The sequence below is a fragment of the Bos grunniens genome, chromosome 18 (genome assembly GCF_055505025.1).
Source record: "Bos grunniens cultivar Pamir isolate PY7600 chromosome 18, Bosgru_T2T1.0, whole genome shotgun sequence".
In the NCBI taxonomy this organism is placed as follows: domain Eukaryota; kingdom Metazoa; phylum Chordata; class Mammalia; order Artiodactyla; family Bovidae; genus Bos; species Bos grunniens.
In genome coordinates, this window is record NC_141182.1 from 22,588,460 (window position 1) to 22,609,781 (window position 21,322).

At 46.5% G+C, this 21,322-nt stretch overlaps 1 protein-coding gene, 1 long non-coding RNA gene and 1 other non-coding gene across 13 annotated transcripts in view; all 3 read left to right on the forward strand.

The window, feature by feature from the left end:
• FTO (FTO alpha-ketoglutarate dependent dioxygenase) overlaps positions 1 to 6,340 on the forward strand; it is a 422,958-nt gene extending 416,618 nt beyond the window's left edge. For all 11 annotated transcript variants that reach the window (XM_086350693.1, XM_086350688.1, XM_086350689.1 and 8 more), the window contains one exon: positions 5,975 to 6,340. Coding sequence is in view for 5 of the 11 variants with exons in the window: in XM_086350688.1 (XP_086206814.1) it covers positions 5,975 to 6,128 (154 nt within the window). In the remaining 6 variants the exon portion in view is untranslated. The remainder of the gene's footprint in view (positions 1 to 5,974) is intronic.
• Positions 6,341 to 8,471: 2,131 nt separating this feature from the next.
• On the forward strand, positions 8,472 to 11,740 carry LOC147353228 (uncharacterized). The gene is made up of 2 exons (XR_015145485.1): positions 8,472 to 8,675; positions 9,714 to 11,740. It is a non-coding gene; the product is annotated as an uncharacterized LOC147353228 (long non-coding RNA).
• Positions 11,741 to 19,865: 8,125 nt separating this feature from the next.
• LOC147353229 (U6atac minor spliceosomal RNA) lies at positions 19,866 to 19,990 on the forward strand. The gene has a single exon (XR_015146743.1). It is a non-coding gene; the product is annotated as a U6atac minor spliceosomal RNA (small nuclear RNA).
• The last annotated feature ends 1,332 nt before the right edge of the window (positions 19,991 to 21,322 follow it).

Here is a 21,322-nt window from a genome sequence, read left to right on the forward strand (position 1 = left end):
TTTTGTAGAAACATGACGAAAACATTTTGCTCCTTTCGTTCCCCTGAAATGGTTTGGAATCTCCTGAATACCAGAATTTGGCAGGAATAGCCAAGGAATCAGGGGATAGGGCCCATTTTGGTCCAAATGGGAATCCATGAGAAAGATGGAACATGGTAGAAAGGGTAGCCTACCAAATGTCCCAGGTCTGCCCATCCCCTGCTCTCCCACCTGCCACTGAATTAACCTTGCATGAGGCAGCTCTCTTGTGAAACATGGTTCAAATGCCAACCTCTTCCTCTCTCAGGTTATTGTGAAATCAGTGCTGCGGGTTAAGATTCTTCAGGATGCTCAAACAACATGCAGAATGTACTTACTTTATCAGGAGTTACTCTCTTCTTTCACATTAAAGAATTCTCTCTTAGGAGTTTGTTTTCCTTGTCTCCTCAAGGCCTGTGCTTGGTAATATTTAATCCATTAAGTTCTAGTTTCTGGTACTTCTTTCTTTCTTTTTTTTTTTTTTTATGCTTGCTTTATCCCAGTCCATCTTTTAGCAGGAGCCATTTGTCCCAAAATCTTGTCATTTCATCAAGCATACTTAATGGAAATGTTACCTGTCCTTCTTTATTTGTCGCAAAATTTAAGGACGAGGAGGAAGACCGTACATGTTTTCTTAAAATCAATGGCCAGCACATTACTGTAAAACCTATTGATTAAAAACACAAAGTATAATGTTAGTCATTTAGTCTGTGAAGTGATGCAATAAGGGAAGAAATTTATCCTCTGACTCTTGCATTAACCTTTTATTGACTGCTTGCATACCCATAATTAACACACACTTTAGCTAAAGTGGTTAATTTCAGCATGGTGACCAGTGCTCCCTAATGTAGCTGCCGTCCTGATGATCCAGATGGAAGTGTAGCCCTGGGGGAAATCAGCGAGCAGTGGGGCCCTGCATGAGTTACACCTGTGGGCGGGGACGAGGAGGGGACCTCTGGACAGTCGGCTCACAGACCAGCCAACGGGACACCTTTCAGCTGCTTCCTGTTTCGTCACTAGGTCATTCAGGGAGAACTCTTCCTCAGTAGCAGGAGTTTTGAGGGTGGCTTATAGAGTCCTTTGAATTGAAATAACGTGATTTTCGGAGGGAGAGAGATGATGTATATGTCATTTTCCTCTGCTCCCCTGGCAATGCTCCATAAAAGGAGCAGGGTTTTCTAAGTGAAAATGAAAGCCACCAAGGCTTCCCTGGTGGCTCAGATGGTAAAGAATCTGCCCGCAGTGCAGGAGACACAGGTCGGGAAGATCCCCTGGAGAAGGAAATGGCAACCCACTCCAGTATTCTTGCCTGAAAAATCCCTTAGATGGAGGATCCTGATGGGCTACAGTCCACGGGGTCGCAAAGAGTCAGACACAACTGAGCGACATCACTTTCTTTCTTTTCTAAGTAGATCTAAGTTTATTTGTTAATCCAAAGCATTCAAAAGAGGATTTTTTTCTTAAGGATAGGAGTAGAGAGTACAAGGTGGAAAGGGGAAACTGTAACTTTCTTACTGTTGAGCTGAGTTTTTTGCTGTTTAGCTTGAGTTTCTTACTATTTAGCTTCTCTCCTCTGTCTGTAAGAAAAGAAACTGAAGTCGCTCAGTGGTGTCTGACTCTTCTCGACCCCATGGACGGTAGCCTACCAGGCTCCTCCGTCCATGGGATTTTCAGGGCAAGAGTACTGGACCGGGTTGCCATTTCCTTCTCCAGGGGATCTTCCCAACCCAGGGATCAAACCCGGGTCTCCTGAGTTGTAGGCAGACGCTTTTACTCTCTGAGCCACCAGGGAAGTCATGTCTGTAAGAGATGGAACCAATTCCACTCAAACCACATGGCCAAGCATAGGGACGGGACAAATTCCCCATAGGAAAATTAGAATCTTCTTTGTGGCAAAGATGGGAATAGACACCAGACAGCCAATGTCCACCACTGTAAGGATTCCTAAATCATTGCTTAAGAGAACTCAGGGCCCCTTGATTTCGTGAGAACCACAGAGTATGCACGCTGAGAAACCATCCAACTTCGTTTCCTGGAAATGCCAAGTCAGCCTGAAATAGCTGCCACTGAAGTAGTCCAACGCCAGTGCCTATTAAGAATTCTGGGTCTTCAGGAGCAACCGCTATGTCTTTTCTGCGTCTCAGTAGTTTAGCCTGTCACTGGAGAGTTGCAGCAGCTTGCATACATAAGCCTTGGCATCCTGGAATGTCACATTGTGCTCGGATTCAGCCTCAGGCTTCATCTGATTCAAGCCAGAAAGAGTTGCTCTGGCTCTCCAGTTTCCCCCGCAAAGAGCCAATCCAGAGGCCACCCTGCTCAGTTCGTTGAAGGGAGGGGACGGTCAGAGGAGCAACAGGCAGCCCCCTCGTTGGCATCTCCTGTCGTCACTGGAGACACCAGTTCACTACTGGCAGGAGAAGTAACAATAGTGAAAGTTCAGTTCAGTTTGGTCGCTCAGTCGTGTCTGACTCTTTGCGACCCCATGAATCACAGCACGCCAGGCCTCCCATAGTATTTAGTAATAATGTGCCAGGCGGTGTGCTAAGAACTTCACATGTGTTAATCCCTATAACTTTCACAACAAGCCCATACGTAAGGTACTATCATTGTTGTCATCATTATTCTCATGTGACAAGTGAGCAACTGAGGTTTGGTGAGTTTAGGATACTCAAGATGTCAGGCCCCAGGGAAGCGGCGGTACCGCGTGTCCAGAGGACACCTTCACCACTGTGCTTCCCTGTCTTAGGAAATTAGGATGGGAGGGAGACTGAATGCGTGGTTTGAGCAGGGGCTTCCTTGGGAGCTCAGCTGGTAAAGAATCCACCCGCAATGCAGGAGACCTGGTTCAATTCCTAGGTCAGGAAGATGCCCTGGAGAAGGGATAAGCTACCTGCTCCAGTATTCTTGGGCTTCCCTGGTGGCTCAGACGGTAAAGAATCCACCTGAAACGGGAGAGACGTGGGTTTGATCCCTGGGTAGGAAGATCGCCTGGAGGAGGACGTGGCAACTCACCAGTATTCTTGCCTGGAGAATCCCCATGGACAGAGGAGGCTGGTGGACTACAGTCCATGGGATCACAAAGAGTCAGACGCAACTGAATGACTAAGCATAGTACAAGAAAATATGCCTTCAGGTCATTCTCAAGCCTTTCTTTTTCAGTCCCAGTATCTGGCATGGTGTTGAAGCAGACGGTATGATTTGAGTCAGAGCTGACTGTCCTTCTTGTAGGTGGATACATGACCTCAACAGCACGCCCTCTGCGGAGCCCAGTCATGGTCACTGACAAACTGGCAAGGAGCGCTGAGCATTAAAGGAAGAGTTATGTTTTTGTTTTGCGGCTTGCAAACTCTTAGTGTGGCATGTGGAATCTAGTTCCCCGACCAAGGGTCGAACTCGGGTCCCCTGCATGGAGAGCGTGGAGTCTGAGCCACTGGACCACCAGGAAGTCCCTAAAGGAAGCTCTTTAAAGGCTCTTGAGGGGACTTCCCTGGTGGCCCAGTGCACAGGATGCAGGTTTGTTCTCTGGTCAGGGAACTAAGATCCCACGTGCCTCGGAGCAACTAAACCCTAAATTAATGAACTCTAAACTACTGGAGCCCGTGGCCACAACTAGAGGGTCCTTGCCCTGCAGTGAAATATCCCACATGACGCAGTGAAGATCTTGAGTGCTGCAACCAAGACCCAACACAGCCAAATAAATGAATAAATGAATATTTAAAAACAGTGATCTTGAAAGATCTAGATTAAGGCCCTAAAGAGCCCCAGCAAGGGGTTCTGTCTCTAGTCCAGAGGGAGGCAGTGAGTATACACAGCTCCTAGCCTCTCAGGGCCAGCATGAGAAGGAGGTAGTCCCCACGTCAGTCAGCCCTTCCATCAGAAGAACAATAGTAGAAAATCAGAGCCACTTCACCCAGAAGAAAACTGGCTGGGCTTTGGACATGTGCAATACAGTGTCAGCAAACGTCTGCAGGAGGTGTTCATATTTCCAATACTTTCTCAAAATGAGGGGGCCAAACCCATTTGACAGATGAAAAAGCATCTCTATTGACTTTGGACAAACCTTACACCAGCCGAGGTGGATCAGCACTTATCAGAGCCCTTTAATCTGCCAACCAGGATAATGTGTGCAGAGATCATTTCCCTGCCGTGAGATGGAAGTGCTCAATTTGGAATAACTCTCCCTCTCTGGTAAATTGAGCCTTACTCTCTGATTCCGAGGCCGAGAGACAGCGCAATTTAAAAAGCTTCGCAGAGTTCCTTTGTAATTAGTCGCAGCTTCCCTTGAATATTAATTTCTCCCCCATCCCTTTCATGTGATTTAGAGACTATATCTCTAGAACTGAAGTGAGCGGCAGCGTCTCAAACACCTATTATTATTAAGTAGTCTGTAGAACAGCCTCTGTTCTTCGGTGCTGTGTGGGCTTATCAGTGCAAACAGTTTAATATTTATGCTAAGAGGATTGTCAAAAGCAGCTTCTGTTGCTTTAATTCTTGTTTTAAATAAATAATGAGAACATTTAAACACATTACTCTTCTTGGGGCCCTGAGGTCAGCTAATCTTATTATTTATGAAGTGATGTGCTACATAATAGTACTTAGTGCATGTTAACAGACGCTATTATCAGGGCCCGATGCGGAGAGCCGAAGATATATTGGAATGTTATGTGTAATGTACGACGGATTGAGTGCACAGAATGCCGGTGGAGCAATTAACCACCCGAGAAAATAGGTGTAAAGTTGAAGTATGTTTTCCCATGGGGATCCCCTCACCATTAATAATTCCCCAGAGGAGAAGATGTCTTTTAGTTAGGAGCCTTCTCAGCCATCAAGGCTTGGAAATAGGGTCGGGATGGTCCATTCTTTGATCTCTTCATAGTTAGTCCTACACGGAAGGCACATGATGGATGGGTAGGGCCACTTTTTTAATTGATTTAGAGGGTAGGCCGAGAAGGTGGGGGTGGCGTGGGAGAGGACCAGGCAACTCTCCCAGATGTACTCAAGAGTAATTCTTTTTGGGGGCACGCACTGTCCCCGCCACGTACTCCAAGAGAACAGAGAAATTGTTCGTTTCTTATTGCAATCTGTGTTTTCTTCTCTCTGATCCTCATTTCTCGGATATATAAAGCCAAAGCCACCGAGTTTTCCCAGATCAATTTCCAGTAAGCTGGTCTCTTGGAGAGGTAGCTGCCTGCCAAGGTGTGACAATGTGGCCCCAACTTTTTTCCTCCGAGGCTATAATTTAGTTGCATATGATAATTAATTTCTCTACTATTGATGAATAATCCATTTAATAAAAACCGTGATTTAAGTGTTTTCCTTAGGGAGTCACTCTTGCTAGCCTCTTAATTTAATTTTGTGGAAGTTTTCCCCACCTATTCATCAGTGGAAATGATTATTAACCTCTATTTGCATATATCCTTATAAATCGGTCTCTCCTTGGAGTGCCTTTTTCCGAGCACAGCAAGCTGGGACACTTGTAAATCTCCAGGATCTCCGAAGTCAATCCCAGTCTGTAATATTGTTTAATCTATTCTTGGATGTTTTAATGCAGTAAATTCAATTTAATCTTTCCCAGTAATCTAGTAATACATGGAAATCCCACAAACATTTAAATCTGATAATGGTTTAATCACATACTTTAAATAACAGTCGAGATAATGAAAAAATAATTCACCATTTTAAAGGCAGAGTAACTGAATTTCCCCGCCATGATTGGCTTCTACAAAGCTCTTGAGAGATAATACAAATCTGGGAATTGAAATAAAGAAGTTCCAGCCTCATCAAGAACAGTTCTTCCTTCTTAAAAACACACCTGCTTTCTGCCTCCCAAACTCATTTTTCCTTCCTCCTCATCACCACCATCACAGTGGATTGCCAAGGTTGCCCCAGGTTGCCTGAGTATGGGTCTTGCAGTCTTTTCTTCCTGGGAATTAACTGCCTATTCTTACTTTTCCAGGTGCCAGTCTCGAATTGCCCGAACTTTACCTGCTGATCAGAAGCCAGAATGCCGGCCGTACTGGGAAAAGGGTGATCCTTCGATGCCTCTGCCATTTGATCTCACAGAGATCGTTTCTGAACTCAGAGGTCTGCTTCTGGAAACCAGGCCCTAGAGGCAGAGCGCAGTCCTCAGGTGGAGGAGGAAAGGCTATTTTCAGTTCCTCTTCTCCAACCCTGTCGTGGGCTTAGGCAAGGGCGGTATGGGGTAGACTTGGCCTTGAGATTGTAGAAACTGTTGAGATGATAGAGAATGGCCTTGGAGATTGTTTCCAGTTGGGAACAATTAGGGAGTGGAACCCATGAAGATTAAAATGTTTGAAAATGACACAGTGTTATAGTGATTTGGTATTAAATTAAAAATACCCCAAAAATATAATACCCCCCCCAAAAAAAAACAAAAAACTATTCCCCACTTGGATTTTTAATGCAAGCTATTCCACTCCTGAGGCCTGGGGAGTGACCAGGGTGAACCTGGCCTTTGGCAGAACCTAACCTACTTTGCTCTTTCCCAAGCCTTTGCAGAGTCCCTACAGGGGATCTCTCCAGTCATGGAGGAGAAGATCAAATTTAGAGACGTTTAGCCCATTTTCTCAACACATCCTTCAGAGTCTCTGTGGTCCAATATGGTAGCCACTAGGTAGATGGGGCTTCTACCATTTAAATTCCATTTTAATTGTAATTAAAAATTCAGTTCTTCAGTTGCACGAGCCACATTTCAAGTGCTTAGTAGCCCAGGTGTGGCTAGAGACTACTGTATTGGACACAGAACGTTTTCATCTTTGTAGAAAGCCCTCCTAGACGATACTTCTGTCAAAAGTTTGAGAGCGAGAGAGTCAGTCTTCCAGTTCTCTGTAGCTGCTCTCCCCACCTGCAAAATAAATGAGAAGAGCAATGCCTCGTTGGAAAGGAGCCTCTTTCCCTTCTCTAAGGCAGCCAAGGTTGTGAGCCCTGTACTCTGCACACAGGAAGAGAGCAGTGTTGAAGATTAAAATAAAACTGACATCTTGTCTTTAGGAAGTTACCCTGATCTAATGAAAGAGACAGAACTCTATTTACATCGCTTCTTGGATTTAACCAACACACTACGTATTTGTTTTCCTTTAATTCCCCCATTCACACATAATGGCTAGAATTGAGGCTTGAAGAACCCTAGTGCCCCATCCTGGTGATGCAGGAGCACCAGAGAGATGAGAAAGAGGTTAGAACTTGGGCTTTTGGTTTTCGAGTGCCTAGATGCAAATGCCCACTGGCTTGTGATCTTTGACATGTGACTGTGCCTCGGTTTCCTCATCTGTATAATGGGGATACTACAGGCACACCGATTCCCAAGGTGAAGATGAAATGAATAATCTAGTTACAGATTTAGAACAATCTCTGGTACGTAGTTAAACATGCAGCAAATATTAGTAAAATATTATATATCAGTAAGCTGACCTGCTGTAGGCATCTTCCCCTCCCTTCCTCAATCTTGGTGCCAGTTTGTCTCATGATGCCATGAACCCACCTCTCGCTTTCGGGCCTGGCTTTCACCCTATGGTGGCCCCAGAAATCACAAGATTAGTCAGCCCCTCTCCCCAGCCTGTCGCTTTCTCTTGTCATCTGCAGTATTCGGGAAGCCGAGGAGCTTTTTCACCCATTCAGAGGTACCCTGAGAACTAAACTCTCCCGCCATCAGAATCTCACCGGTTCAAGGTTTGGGCTCATTTCTACAGAGTTAACCTCAGAGAGATCACATCACACAAGGCAGATGGGGTTTCACCATCTTGAGACTCTCAAATCTTAGATGAGTTCCCTGATGCCCTTAAGCCTCAGTCTCCTCATCAGTAAAAGATGAAGTGCTCCCTCTTACGGTTGCGGGAAAGATGAAATGAAATCATGGAGGCAGGGTGTGCAGGGCAGCCTCGGGACCATATCGCCTCCTGTTTTATTTCACCCCCCAGAATGTTTGTTCCTTGTCATAGTTCATGAGGAGCCAGTATTTAAAAATGGAAGATTTCATATAACATAAAGTTGTGTGCGTCCTCTTTAAAATTCAGAGCACCCAGCAGCCTCCATCCTGACATGGCAGAGAGCTAGGTAGCATCCTCTTAGGTGGGGCCTGAACCCTCCATGGCCGCCGTCACTCCCAGTTACCATTTATTGTGAATCTGACCATCTTTACCGCTTCACGTCAGCACCTGCTTGCTTGCACCCGTAGAGTAGAAATAAATAATAACGTTGCGTGCTTACCCCCATATGTGTGTATTACTATCCAGCTATTGTTGTGGACTGCTTGTACTAATATGCCATGTACATCATAAAACACGCATAAACAATAAAAATATTGAAAGGATGAGATAAGAAACCGAGAGAATGCCTGCTCTGTTTCTCCTCTCACAGGGGCAGGTGAGCATGCTTCCTGGGCCCGGCGGGGGCGGGGCGGGGCGGGGCGGTGGGGTAGCAAGTGAAGAGTGTGCTCAGGGTCTTTCAGGTGGGGAAACAGCCAGTGTTGGAGAAACCACTTCCAGCTGCTGCTAAGTCGCTTCAGTCATGTCCGACTCCGTGCGACCCCATAGACGGCAGCCCGCCAGGCTCCTCCGTCCCTGGGATTCTCCAGGCAAGAGTACTGGAGTGAGTTGCCATTGCCTTCTCCAAAGCACTTCCAGGAGTGAATCCAAAAGGTGAGATCATGTTTTCTCAGAAGAAGTGGTGGCTTTCAATGAGCTTGAGCCCAGTGTGTTTGAGGATTACCTACGCTTGCTCTCGGAGAGGGGTAGGGTAGGTTTCAGACAGGTAGAAGGGGGAAGGGCAAGAAATGATTAAAAAAAGGGGTGGCTGGGGACACTAAGCTGACAATCAACTCAGTTCCTGCTCCTCCCCCGTGAACTACTGAAGGACTTTTCTGGGGACATGGGCCATGTGGGTAGTGGGGGCGGGGAGGAAGCTTTGCCCTGGTTCCACCTTTAGCCAGCAGTTGTCACTGCTACCTGTAAGGCTTCCCCATCCCCTGGTCCCAGCTATCATCAGAAAGTTATCTGAAGAGATAGGTCCCTTTCTGCTAAGATGCTACTGACTTTCCCTCCCACAGATGTTTCTTGACCACCTACTGCACCTCAGGGGCGTGGTGAACCCTGGACATCCAAGGAGGTCCCTGCCTTCCAAGGGCTCCCGTGTACCGACCCCCATGCAGGAGTGGGGGATGTGGTAACCCCAGTAGGAACTTAACTCTATAGTGGGGAAACAGTCAGCCTGCAAATAAACAACACGATGGTTTCCAATCATTTTCAATACCAGGATGGAAACCCATAAGGCAAGGGGACAGAGCATAGCTGGGGACTGAGGAAGGATAACTTGGCTTAGGAAGTCCAGGAAAGGGCGTGATGAGGGAAGAGCTTCCCAGGAAAGGGAACAGCAGGTACAAAGGCCCTGAGGCTGGAAGGTGCTTAGAGTGGGAAGATCAAGGAAGAGAAAGCACCACGATGGCTGAAGCAAAGAAACAAGGCCAAGGAGGGAAGGAGATGCAGGTAGGGCGGAGGCGGGACCAGCGTTTGAATGTGATTCTCAAGTGCCCAAGAAACACGGAAGGCTCTATGCAGGTGGGTGGGGGTCATTGGTGTGAAAGTCTCACGCTTCCAGATCATTGCCTGGTTGCTCTCTGGATTCCGAAGGGTCTCAGTCTGAAGGCACGGCTTTCTAACCAGGAATTTCCCTATTCCTAGGGCCAGGTGGAGAAGATGTCCTGCCAGCTCCTCCAAGAGCATGAGGTGGCACCCCATCCTCCTGTTGCTTCACTTCCAGCAGCACCCACAACTTTGTGTCCACTCTGCCCCCCCTCTTTCACAGGCAGCCTCTGCTCAGGGGAGTTCACTAGAGAGAAGGAGGGGGTGGTCATGGCATGGCTTGTGACACAATTTTAGTAATAAGCTTCCAAATCCATCACTAACCAAACCGAGGTGTGCTAGAAATGATTCCATCACCCTATTAAATGGACACACCACGTTCAGTAGTTTTTTGGTGTATATTTCGAGGGAAAGTATTTTGGAAAGCAACATTTTTTTTTCTTTCCTGATCTAGTTAAGGCTGATTTTTACCACTGGGCAAATTGCATACATTTGGATCTATGCCATGCTAAATACTGTTTATTTTGGAGATCTGTCAGAGGCAAGCCCATGGAAGACGGGGCAGGGGGTGGGGGTTCTTATTTGAAAAGGCAATTCTCATCCAAACAGATTGAGAAGGACCGAGGAGCAGTGCGGATTAAAATGCGCTGAAGTGGTAATGCCGTTCATCCAGTTTGCCTTTGTTACTTTGTGATTAAATGGTATTTTTAATTAAGTTTCATTGGGAGCCATAGGTATGGCAGTGGTGAAATCAATTTGACAACCATAAAGGGGGAGGGAAGGCCCAGGAGTGTTGTAATGATTGTGGCTGCAGGGAGAGCCGGGCAGCTCTGAGAGGCTGGGGTGAGGAAGGGGAGAAGCAGGGGAGGGGGAGGAAGGAGCAGGCAGCCAGGGATGACTTCCTGCACGATGCCCAGGGCTCCCGTGGCTGCTGCTGCATCTGCGGGGCTGGTTGTAGGGATTATCGGGAAAAGGGGTACACCTGGCTCTCTCGATTACCCAAGTCCCACCCCCAGACCCTGTGCTGTAGCCTCACCCCAGCCTTACTCCTGAACAGGGCTGACCCACCAATCTTCAGCCCATCCCCTTCCTTTCTCCCCATAACCTGTCAAGGCAATACAGTCTATTAAAATTATCCAGGTTGTTATGCAATCACGGTCATGTCCAACTCTTTGCGACCCCATGGGCTGTAGCCCGCCAGGCTCCTCTGTCCATGGGATTCTCCAGGCGAGAATACTGAAGTAGGTTGCCATGCCCTCCTCCAGGGGATCTTCCCAACCCAAGGATCAAACCCATGTCTCTTGAGTCTCTTGCATTGGCCGGCAGGGTCTTTACCACTTTGCACCTGGGAAGCCTGTTATCTCGGTATCACATGTGATGGTAACATATCGTTCTGGAACTAAGTAGGAGATACAGCGTGAACCACTGGGGTGACAGGACAGCCCAACCAGTTAGGTGTTACAAAAACAAAGACTGGCTCACAGGGAGCCCCCAGATCCTCTTCCCATGATTGCACACCCCTGCTCTGTATCCGGTTACCATGGATCAGATTTTCAGAATCTTCTGATTCCTGGATGTCAGGAGAGTCTTTTGGTTGCAGGGTCCTAATTCTGTGTGTATTCCTAAGGCTAGCCTCCCTTTCAAACCTTTGTTTTCTTATCTGCAAAATGGGAACAATTGTAGTATATCTACCACCTGAGGTTGTCGTGAAGATTAAGATGTTGATGTGCATACAGCATGCCTCCAGCCCTGGCTGGGTCTTCAGTGACATGCCAGCTCTAATAATTATGATCCCAGTTTCTTGTGATAACAGTTGTAGCTTCATGACTGGGGCAAATCCCTTGACCTCCCTGTGATCCAGTCTTTGTTTCTATAACGCCTAGCTGTTTAAACCATCCTGCCACCATAGTGGTTCACACTAGTCTCCTACTTAGTATCAGAATAATATGTTACCATCCCATTCTATCCCATTTTCCTCTCCCAGCTTCCACTTTTTTTCTTTTTCTCTCAGCAGATGGTGTGGACCTTTTTATAAATGAGATGCTCTGAAAAATGATTCCCTCATACTCCCCATTACTACAACGGGATTAGGTCACCCCCTTGCAATTTTAGATCTGCTTTAAAAATTCTCGCCATCACCTTTTAATAGATGATCTGTGTTCAACAATTGTTTATTGACTCTGAATGTCTAAGTACCAGGGTCTGTCTCTTGCCAGGGGAAGGAAGCATTAATTAACTCCCAGCATTAGATTCAGTGATTCTTTTCCAATGATGCAGTTCGTGACTTTTGCTTGCATTTTCTTTTCATCAGTCCTGAAAGAATTGAGGTAAAATAGTTCCGCTGCACATGTGTGTCAAGCTAAATGGATAACAGCAGATACAGATCTGTTTGCCTGTCTGCACTTGCCTTTAGACAAAATTCATCAATTTTACAAAAGCCACTGACTAAACATGGCACCAATACAAATAAGTGCTTCTAGCATGCGGGTTTTCCTGTTGTTTTTAATCTGGTAAAGTGCTGTAGCTTCCTGCTGAGGGATGGGAAGTGCTGGCTTAGGACAGCGCTGCCACAGATGGGGACCAAAAGGTGAAGGCCATTTTCCGGGAAGTTTAGGAAAAGCCCAGTGGTTCCGGACTTGGTGTGCTGGAGACCATCCCAGACTGCTTGGTTAATGACTGCTACAGGAAGCGGATTCCGGCTCTCATATTCAATATTCAACAGAGACCATATGTTAGCCACCCTTTGGTTGTGCTGAGGTCTCAAAGGTACCCTGCTTGCCCTTCCCAGCTTCTGAGACAGAGCCAGAGGATATACAGGAAACCGACAGGAAAGTTCACCAGCGCTATGAGGCCAGCACCTCTCCCGCCAGAGATAATGTTTAGAAGGACCTTGTCAATACCAAATGTTAGTTGCTCAGTCGTGTTCGACTCTTTGTGATCCCACAGACTGTAGCTCATCAGGCTCCTCTGTCCATAGGATTTCCTAGGCAAGAATACTGGAGTGGGTTGCCATTCCCTTCTCCAGGATATCTTCCTGACCCAGGGATCAAACCCAGATCTGCTGCATTGCCAGCGGATTCTTTACTGTCTCAGCCACCAGGGAAGCCTGTGAATACCAAAGCCCTAGGCAAATCCAAAGAAGGAGGATTATTATTATTTATTTTGTGAGATCAGTTTCATTTGCATGCGTAATGGAAGAGTTTGTGTACGTTTATCACTTCTGATCAGGCAAAGCCAGTTTGACACTTAGTGACCTTTTGAGGTCACAAAAAAACTCCCTTTTGAGGCCACAGCAAACAGCCAGAGCTTGGCTGCACTTTCACAAAAACAGTCTTGAAAAATACTGGTAAGGCCACTTTTAAAACTTCTTCAGACACCATGAACCCCGAGAAAACACCTTTCCAGAGTGAAGAACTGTTCAGTCCTTGCTAAAATAATCTTGGGTCCTCGGGACACATAGATACAGAGAGCAGACATTCATTTGTTACTTTGCAAATTGGCCATTCCCAGCTTAGAATGCTTTTTATCTTTTCAAACAGGGAATTGAGTTTTTCCACTTTGGAGCAAGTGCAGTTAACCTACCAACCTCGGAGCCCCAAAAGGGCTGAGTCAATTTCTCAGGGCAACTCGAGCTCCAGCTCGTAACTCATCCAACTCAGAGAACGGTACCCCTGGTCACCCTCCCACCCCCGCCCCCGCCCCCGCCCCTCAGCTCTTCAGACAGAGATTTCCAGTTGATTACCCCTTGATTAGAGCCCAGAGAGAGGCAAGCCAGGTATATAGGATTCCCATTGTCCTTCCCGCCTCTGCTCCCGACCAGGGTCAGGCCGAGAGGGCTCTTGGTGAACACTGAACAATCAAGCCCTGTTTACCATGGACGTTTAGTTTTCTTTTCTCAAAATCAAAACAGAGTTTAGTAGGCAGCGTTATTTCATACATGCCTCTTGATCAATGGAATGATCTGTCAGAAGCCATTAAAGCCCCCATTAGCTTGAATGCATTCAAAGCTAAACTATTGGATCATTTAAGGGCCGCGGTGATTGTTTTTAATATACTGTACATTGATTTCTCCCTGTGAGCGGCAACATAAGTTTGAAACTAACTGTGTATGACTAAGGCTTCATTTGCTGTCTCCAGTCCTCTGTGACAAGCATGGTTTCACTTCGACCAGAAATGTCTGTGTATAGTTTTTAAAGAGATGCAGACCCTGGTAGATTTCCCAAGGTTTAGACTGAGTTGAGTTTTTTTTTTTCCTTTCCCAAGCTTTCTCCCATTTCTCTGTGCCCACTCAGTGAGCTGGGCGTGCAGAATGGGAGAACCATCCCTGCCAGGGATCTCAAGTGAAAGGCAGTGGGGGAAATTTTTCTGAAAGCATGAAGTCCCAGTCGAGGCCAAAATCGAAGTGAATTTGACAGCCTTGGGCTGACGAAGGTCTGTGGCCAGCGCAAAGCAACAGAAGTGTGGCAGTGTCGGGGCATCCTTGCTGGGGCAGAGGCAGCAGATACTGCCATCTTTTGGTAGGTTGACCCTTCCTTAGCCAAAATGGATTCTTCTAACACTCACTCACTGATTCCTTCCTAAATACCAGACTCTGTGCTAGGGGTCATCTGGCTCCCAGGTGGTGCTAGTGGTAAAGAACCCATCTGCCAATGCAGGAGACATAAGAGACATGGGTTCGATCCCTGGGTCGGAAGGAGGGCATGGCAACCCATTCCAGTACTCTTGCCTGGAGAATCCCATGGACAGAGGAGCCTGGTGGGCTACAGTCCATGGGGTTGGATGCCACTTAGGGACTTTAATTTCAGTTCTTCTCTTTCAAGAATAAAAGAGTATTTTAGTCAAAGAAGCAAGGCATGTATCCCAAAGAAAAGTTTTCATATGCAAATGAGGCAATTAAAGTCTGGATGAGAGAAATTAAATTATTTAAGAATTACAGAAGTGGGTTTTCAAGTTTCTGGTTCAGTTCAGTTGCTCAGTCATATCTGACTCTTTTTGACCCCATGAGCTGCAGCACGCCAGGCCTCCCTGTCCAACACCAGCTCCCAGAGCCCACCCAAACTCATGTCCATTGAGTCCGTGATGCCACCCAACCATCTCATCCTCTGTCGTCCCCTTCTCCTCCTGCCCTCAATCTTACCCAGCATTAGGGTCTTTTCAAATGAGTCTGCTGTTCACATCAGGTGGCCAAAGTATTGGAGTTTCAGGTTCAACATCAGACCTTCCAATGAATACCCAGGACTGATCTCCTTTAGGATGGACTGGTTGGATCTCCTTGCAGTCCAAGGGACTCTCAAGAGTCTTCTCCAACACCACAGTTCAAAAGCATTAATTCTTCGGTGCTCAGCTTTCTTTATAGTCCAACTCTCACATCCATACATGACTACTGGAAAAACCATAGCCTTGACTAGATGGACCTTTGTTGGCAAAGTAATGTCTCTACTTTTTAATATGCTGTCTAGTTTGGTCATAACTTTCCTTCCAAGGAGTAAGCGTCTTTTAATTTCATGGCTGCAGTCACCATCTGCAGTGATTTTGGAGCCCCCCCCCCCCCAAAAAAAAATCTCTCCCTGTTTCCACTGCTTCCCCATCTATTTGCCATGAAGTGATGGGACCAGATGCCATGATCTTAGTTTTCTGAATAATGAGCTTTAAGCCAACTTTTTCACTCTCCTCTTTCACTTTCATCAAGAGGCTTTTGAGTTCCTCTTCACTTTCTGCCATAAGGGTGGTGTCATCTGCATATCTGAGGTTATTGATATTTCTCCCGGAAATCTTGATTCCAGCTTGTGCTTCCTCCAGCCCAGCGTTTCTCATGATGTACTCTGCATATAAGTTAAACAAGTTTCTGGTATATCTTGAGATTTAGAAAGAATATGAACATTCTTTTCGGAGGTGTCTGTGCTGGGTCTTCGTGGCCACACATGAGCTTTCTCTGGTTGCGGTGAGCAGGGCTACTCTGCATCACAATTTGCGGGCTTCCCATTGGGTGGCTTCTCGTTGTGGCGCACGGGCTGTCGGGCACACGGGCTCGGTGGTCTTGGTGCACTACTAGTAGCTGTGGAATCTTCCCGGATCAGGGACCAAACCCGTGTCCCCTGCATTGGCAGGTAGAATCTCAGTCACTGGGCTACCAGAGAAGTCCAATATGGACTTTCTTAAATCTACCTCCCAAATAAACCTAAGATATGGGGAAGAAGAACAAGGATAAGATTAGCCTACCCCTCCAATTGCACCCCAGAAGGGAGAAGTTTTCTGAAGTCTAGAAAATAGTTCAGTTCAGTCACTCAGTCATGTCCAACATTTTGTGACCCTATGGACTGCAGCACACATGGCTTCCCTGTCCATCACCAACTCCCAGAGCCTAATCAAACTCATGTCCATCATGTCGGTGATGCCATCCAACCATCTCATCCTCTGTTGTCCCCTTCTTCTACTTTCGATCTTTCCCAGCATCATTTCCAATGAGTCAGTTCTTCACATCAGGTGGCCAAAGTATTGGAGTTTCAGCTTCAGCATCAGTCCTTCCAATGAATGTTCAGGACTGGGTGTCAAGCCCTCCTCCAGAGGATCTTCCCAACCCAGGGATCAAACCCACATCATGTCTATTACTTACTAATTACTCAACACATGTAAAAGATGATGATAATTCTTGCTATAGCACCCCAACGAAAACACTCATGCCAAGGCCACTGTCTATACAGCAGCATGGGAAAAAAAAAAAAAAAAAATTCAAGGGCAATACCGTTGCCCTAGTAGACTAGTAGCAAGAGCTGTGTTTCTTCTTGAATTAAAGGAGCTTGAGTGGGGCAGGCAGGGGACAAGGGCAAGCCATCCCAAGGGTGGAGCCACTGCCTGTCTTTCAGGGTCAGGCATCTTATTTAAACGGAGGGCAGGCCTGCAGGAGAGCGAGCTGCAGGCTCATCTTCCTTCAACAGATAGATAAAGAATCGTTTCTGAGCGCTCCCTATCTCTCTTGCTCCTGTAACACTGCTAAGGTTATTCTAATGCCTCATTAGGAGAGGCGGTGATCTGGTCTATGATTTTTTTTTTTGTGGAGGTGGGTGGCAGGAAGCAGGAGGGGTGGACCTGTGCTTTCTAACTTACACGACTGACTAATGTGTCATTATAAAGGATCAGAAAAACACAGCTGCTGCTTATTCTGTGGTTGAACTTATCACCCCAAAAGCTCTGGTGGCTTATAGAGTTTTATGAAGGAATTCACAATTTATCATTTTTGCTCAGACTGTTACCATTGTAACGAAGTTGCAAGGTGAGTCTAGCTGTCCATAGATTTCTCCTCCATCTGGTGTGCTGGCAGGTTCCTGTTGCCTCCTTAAAGCTTCTGCATTTTGCCCTACCATCCAAACTCTCCAGGAATGCCCTAGGTCTTTCCTGTCGCACTAATCTCTTGCCATCTGAATCCCTGAGTCACTTATAAACCACTCTGTTTTCATTTGTTGATCATTTCCATTTGTTCTGCCACCAGCGTGTTTATAAATACTATTTCACTTTGTCAAATTCAGTTTCCATATTGGACTATGAAATACCAGAAGGCAGAGCTCACAGGATCCGATCTTTATACTTCCATTTTATTAGGCTCCATAACACTCAGAATCACACTTAATCTCTCCCAAAACATTTAATATTTATTAGCTATCAATCCAGCTAACTTTTATCTGACACATAATAGATACTCAATAAATGTGTGTTGACTGGCTGTTTGCTAGAGGAAAAAAATCTATCATCATCCTCCCCTGCTTTAAAATCCACCCCCAACCCCCCAGGCCCCCTTCCCCTAAGATTTTTCTGACCACAGCTTACAAGGCTATTTGAAATTTACCCGCAACTTCTCTCTCCAACTTCATCTCCCCAAACTTACTTCTCACCTTGTTCCAGCCACACCTAATTTTGCATGATGTCCTGAGTCCTCCCATGGCTCTGGCTCTGCATCTAGGTGAGTGGCCTTGAACATGGTGGGACTTAGCAGTGGCTCAGATGGTAAAGCATCTACCTGCAATGCAGGAGACCCGGGTTCATTCCCTGGGTCTGGAAGATCCCCTGGAGAAGGAAATGGCAACCCACTCCAGTACTCTTGCCTGGAAAATTCCATGGACAGAGGAGCCTAGTCAGCTACAGTTCATGGTGTTGCAGAGAGTCGGACACGACTGAGCAACTTCACTTCACTTCACTTCAATTGGTTAAAGCTGAGAATGGGTGGAGCTGGGGAGGATTTGATCAACAAAATCTGTGTCCCCAAGAGGCATTTGATCAAGGAGACACTGATATGATAGCCAAACATCTGAGACGGTGGTTGGGACATGGCAGCAGGGACTATATGGGGCCTTGATTCTGCCTCAGATTAAAGGGAACAGAGAAGGCACCCCAGGAAGCAGCAAACCTCCCATGTGAAGTCAAGGCCCAGCCAAGTCGTGCAGCATTCAGTATAGGCATCCAGGGCCAGTGCAGTTCTGAGAGCAAGAGCACAAAAGTCACGTGCCTTGGCCAATGATACTGAGGGAAGACTGGAAGAGCTCAGTGGACATGGACTTGGGGCGCTGGACTTGGGTCAGCAAGACTAACTTCAGATCCCATTGACCTGGGATCATTAGGCTACTCTACAAATAACAGCAGTGTCATATCATAACCATTTACTCAAGAATTCAATTCTCCAGGCATATCGAACAAAGCGAAGGGCAAAACGACAGAATGATTCCATCCCCAAGTGGCAGTCAGCAAGTGCCCAGCCTGGAGGGTGAGCTGGGGGGCAAGAATCCTGTTTTCTCTTTGGGGAAGGCACCACATGGCTTCTAAACACAGTCAGTTACTTCACCTGGAGCTTAACTGAAGAGACACGATCTGTTCCAGCAACAGGGAGGCAAAGCTGCCTAAATATTTGACCAGAGAGAACTTACCAGTGGCAAATAAGCTCATGAAAAGATGGTCAATATCATTAGCCATCAGGCAAATGCACATTTAAACCACTACACACCTGTAGGAACGGCTATAATTTTATAACACCACTTGCTGGGAAGGATGTAAGAAGCTGGAGCATCAAAAATAGCTGGTGGGAATGTGAAATGGTACAGCCACTCCAAAAAAAGAGTTGGGCAGTTTCTTATAAGATGAAACAGGAAATTAACCATAGGACCCAGCAACCATACTCAATCATTTATCCCTGAGAAATAAAGCCTCTACTCCTAAAAATGTACATGACTGTCCACAGCTTTATTCATCATAGCCCAAACTGTAAAGAAACTACAAAGGATGTAATTTGGGTGTATCCACATCATGGAATACTTCTAAGCAATAAAAAAGGAATTACCTATTGATACACACACCAACTTGAATGGATCTCCAGAGAATTGTGCTGAAAAGCAACAACAACCAAAAAGTCTAATCTCAAATGGTTATATGCTATATATGTATGCAAACCAATGACTTCACTTCTTAAATAACCTTGAACTATCAAAAGTATAGAATTGGAGGGCAGATTGGCGGTAGCCAGAGGTCAGGGATGGGAAGTAGCTATCAAGGAGCAGCATACAGGCAGACTCCTGATGACCAAAGAGTTCTGTATCGACGGAAGAGTTCTGTATCTTGATGCTGGTGGCGGGGATTTTATGAATCTACACATGGGAAAAAATTGTGCTTACTGTTTCTACATGCACACGCAACTATTGGAATCTGAATGATTCCGTGGACTGCAGCACTATCAGTTTCCTGGTTTTGATATTACAGGACAATTTGATATTGTATTACAGTTATCTAAGATGTTACAATCCTGGGGAACTGGCTGGAGGGCACACAGGACCTCCCTGTATATTTGGGGTGGGGGGGCAACTTCCTGAGAATCTATCAGTTCAGTTCAGTCGCTCAGTCGTGTCTGACTCTTTTCGACCCCTTGAATTGCAGCACGCCAGGCCTCCCTGTCCATCACCAACTCCTGGAGTTCACTCAAACTCACGTTCATGGAGTCAGTGATGCCATCCAGCCATCTCATCCTCTGTCGTCCCCGTCTCCTCCTGCCCCCAATCCCTCCCAGCATCAGAGTCTTTTCCAATGAGTCAACTCTTCGCATGAGGTGGCCAAAGTACTGGAGTTTCAGCTTAAGCATCATTCCTTCCAAAGAAATCCCAGGGCTGATCTCCTTCAGAATGGACCGGTTGGATCTTCTTGCAGTCCAAGGGACTCTCAAGAGTCTTCTCCAACACCATTGTTCCCAAATAAAAAGTTAAAAAAGAAACTGGTCCGGTATTGCATGAGAGGGGAGAAGGTGAGCACTCCCTTGACAAGAATGGAAGGGGCCCTTGGGCCTGACAACACCCCCATAGTTAAGGCATTGCCACCTGCTTCGTGGCATCTAACCACTGCTTTTGTAGAGAATAGACTTGTGGGAGCAGTGAGGGAAAGTAGTGAGAGTTACGAATTGAGAGAGCAGCATTTCCATATATGTATATACACTACCAGTGTGAAATAGCTAGCTAGTGGGAAGCATAGCACAGTGAGCTCAGCTAGGTGCTGTGATGACATAGAGGGCCGGGGGTGGGGGTGGTGGGAGAGAAGCTCAAGAAGGAGGGGATATATGTATACAGACGGCTGGCTGACTCACATTGTACAGCAGAAACGAACGCAATATTGTGAAGCAATCACATTCCAATTTTAAAAATTAAAAAAAAAAAAACTAGTCAGGCTGAACAAAATAAAAGTCAGTGTTCCCATTTCCAACATACCACCTCCCTGGGGGACTCTCAAGAGTAATTGTCACTGTAGATGATTCCTCGCACATAAGATGCGACTGTACTCTTGAAACTCAAAGCTCGCTCACGCTTGTACCTTAGAACTGCACTCATCCCTGGGGACCGAGCTTCCCCCGGGCATTGCTGCCGTGTCTTCATGAATCCTGCTGGAAGGAGACCCCTCTCCCCATTCATTGATTGCATGAGACTTCTTCAGACAAGGTCACAGGCACATCCAATAATCCGAAATGATCCTTTAACCAAACATATTTGGGATGCACTGGGCTAGACTGTGTTCCTAAGTGTCCTCTGAAACCTATGGATGGAAACAGTAACTACCATCTGGGCCTGTGCTGTAAGTACTTCACATCACTGTCTCACAAAACATTCACAGCAACCCCATCTGATAGTTCCTATTGTTGAACTCCATTTTTTCCACGTGAGGAAATTTAGGCACAGAGAGGCTGAATAACTTGCCCCAGATCACACAGCTGGTAGCTGGCAGAGCCAGGATTTGAACCCTGGGAATCTGGCTCCAGAGCCTAAGCACTTAATCTCTCTTTCCCAGCTTGAGCTTGACTAAACCTAGAAGGTACTGCTGCTGCTGCTAAGTCCCATCAGTCGTGTCCAACTCTGTTCGACCCCATAGACGACAGCCCACCAGGCTCCCCCATTCCTGGGATTCTCCAGGCAAGGACACCAGAGTGGGCTGCCATTTCCTTCTCCAATGCATGAAGGTGAAAAGTGAAAGTGGACTCGCTCAGTCGTGTCCGACTCTTAGTGACCCCATGGACTGCAGCCTACCAGTCTCCTCCACCCATGGGATTTTCCAGGCAAGACTGCTGGAGTGGGGTGCCATTGCCTTCTCCAATGCATGAGAGTGAAAAGTGAAAGTGAAGTCACCCAGTCGTGTCCGACTCTTAGTGACCCCATGGACTGCAGCCTACCAGACTCCTCCGTCCATGGGATTTT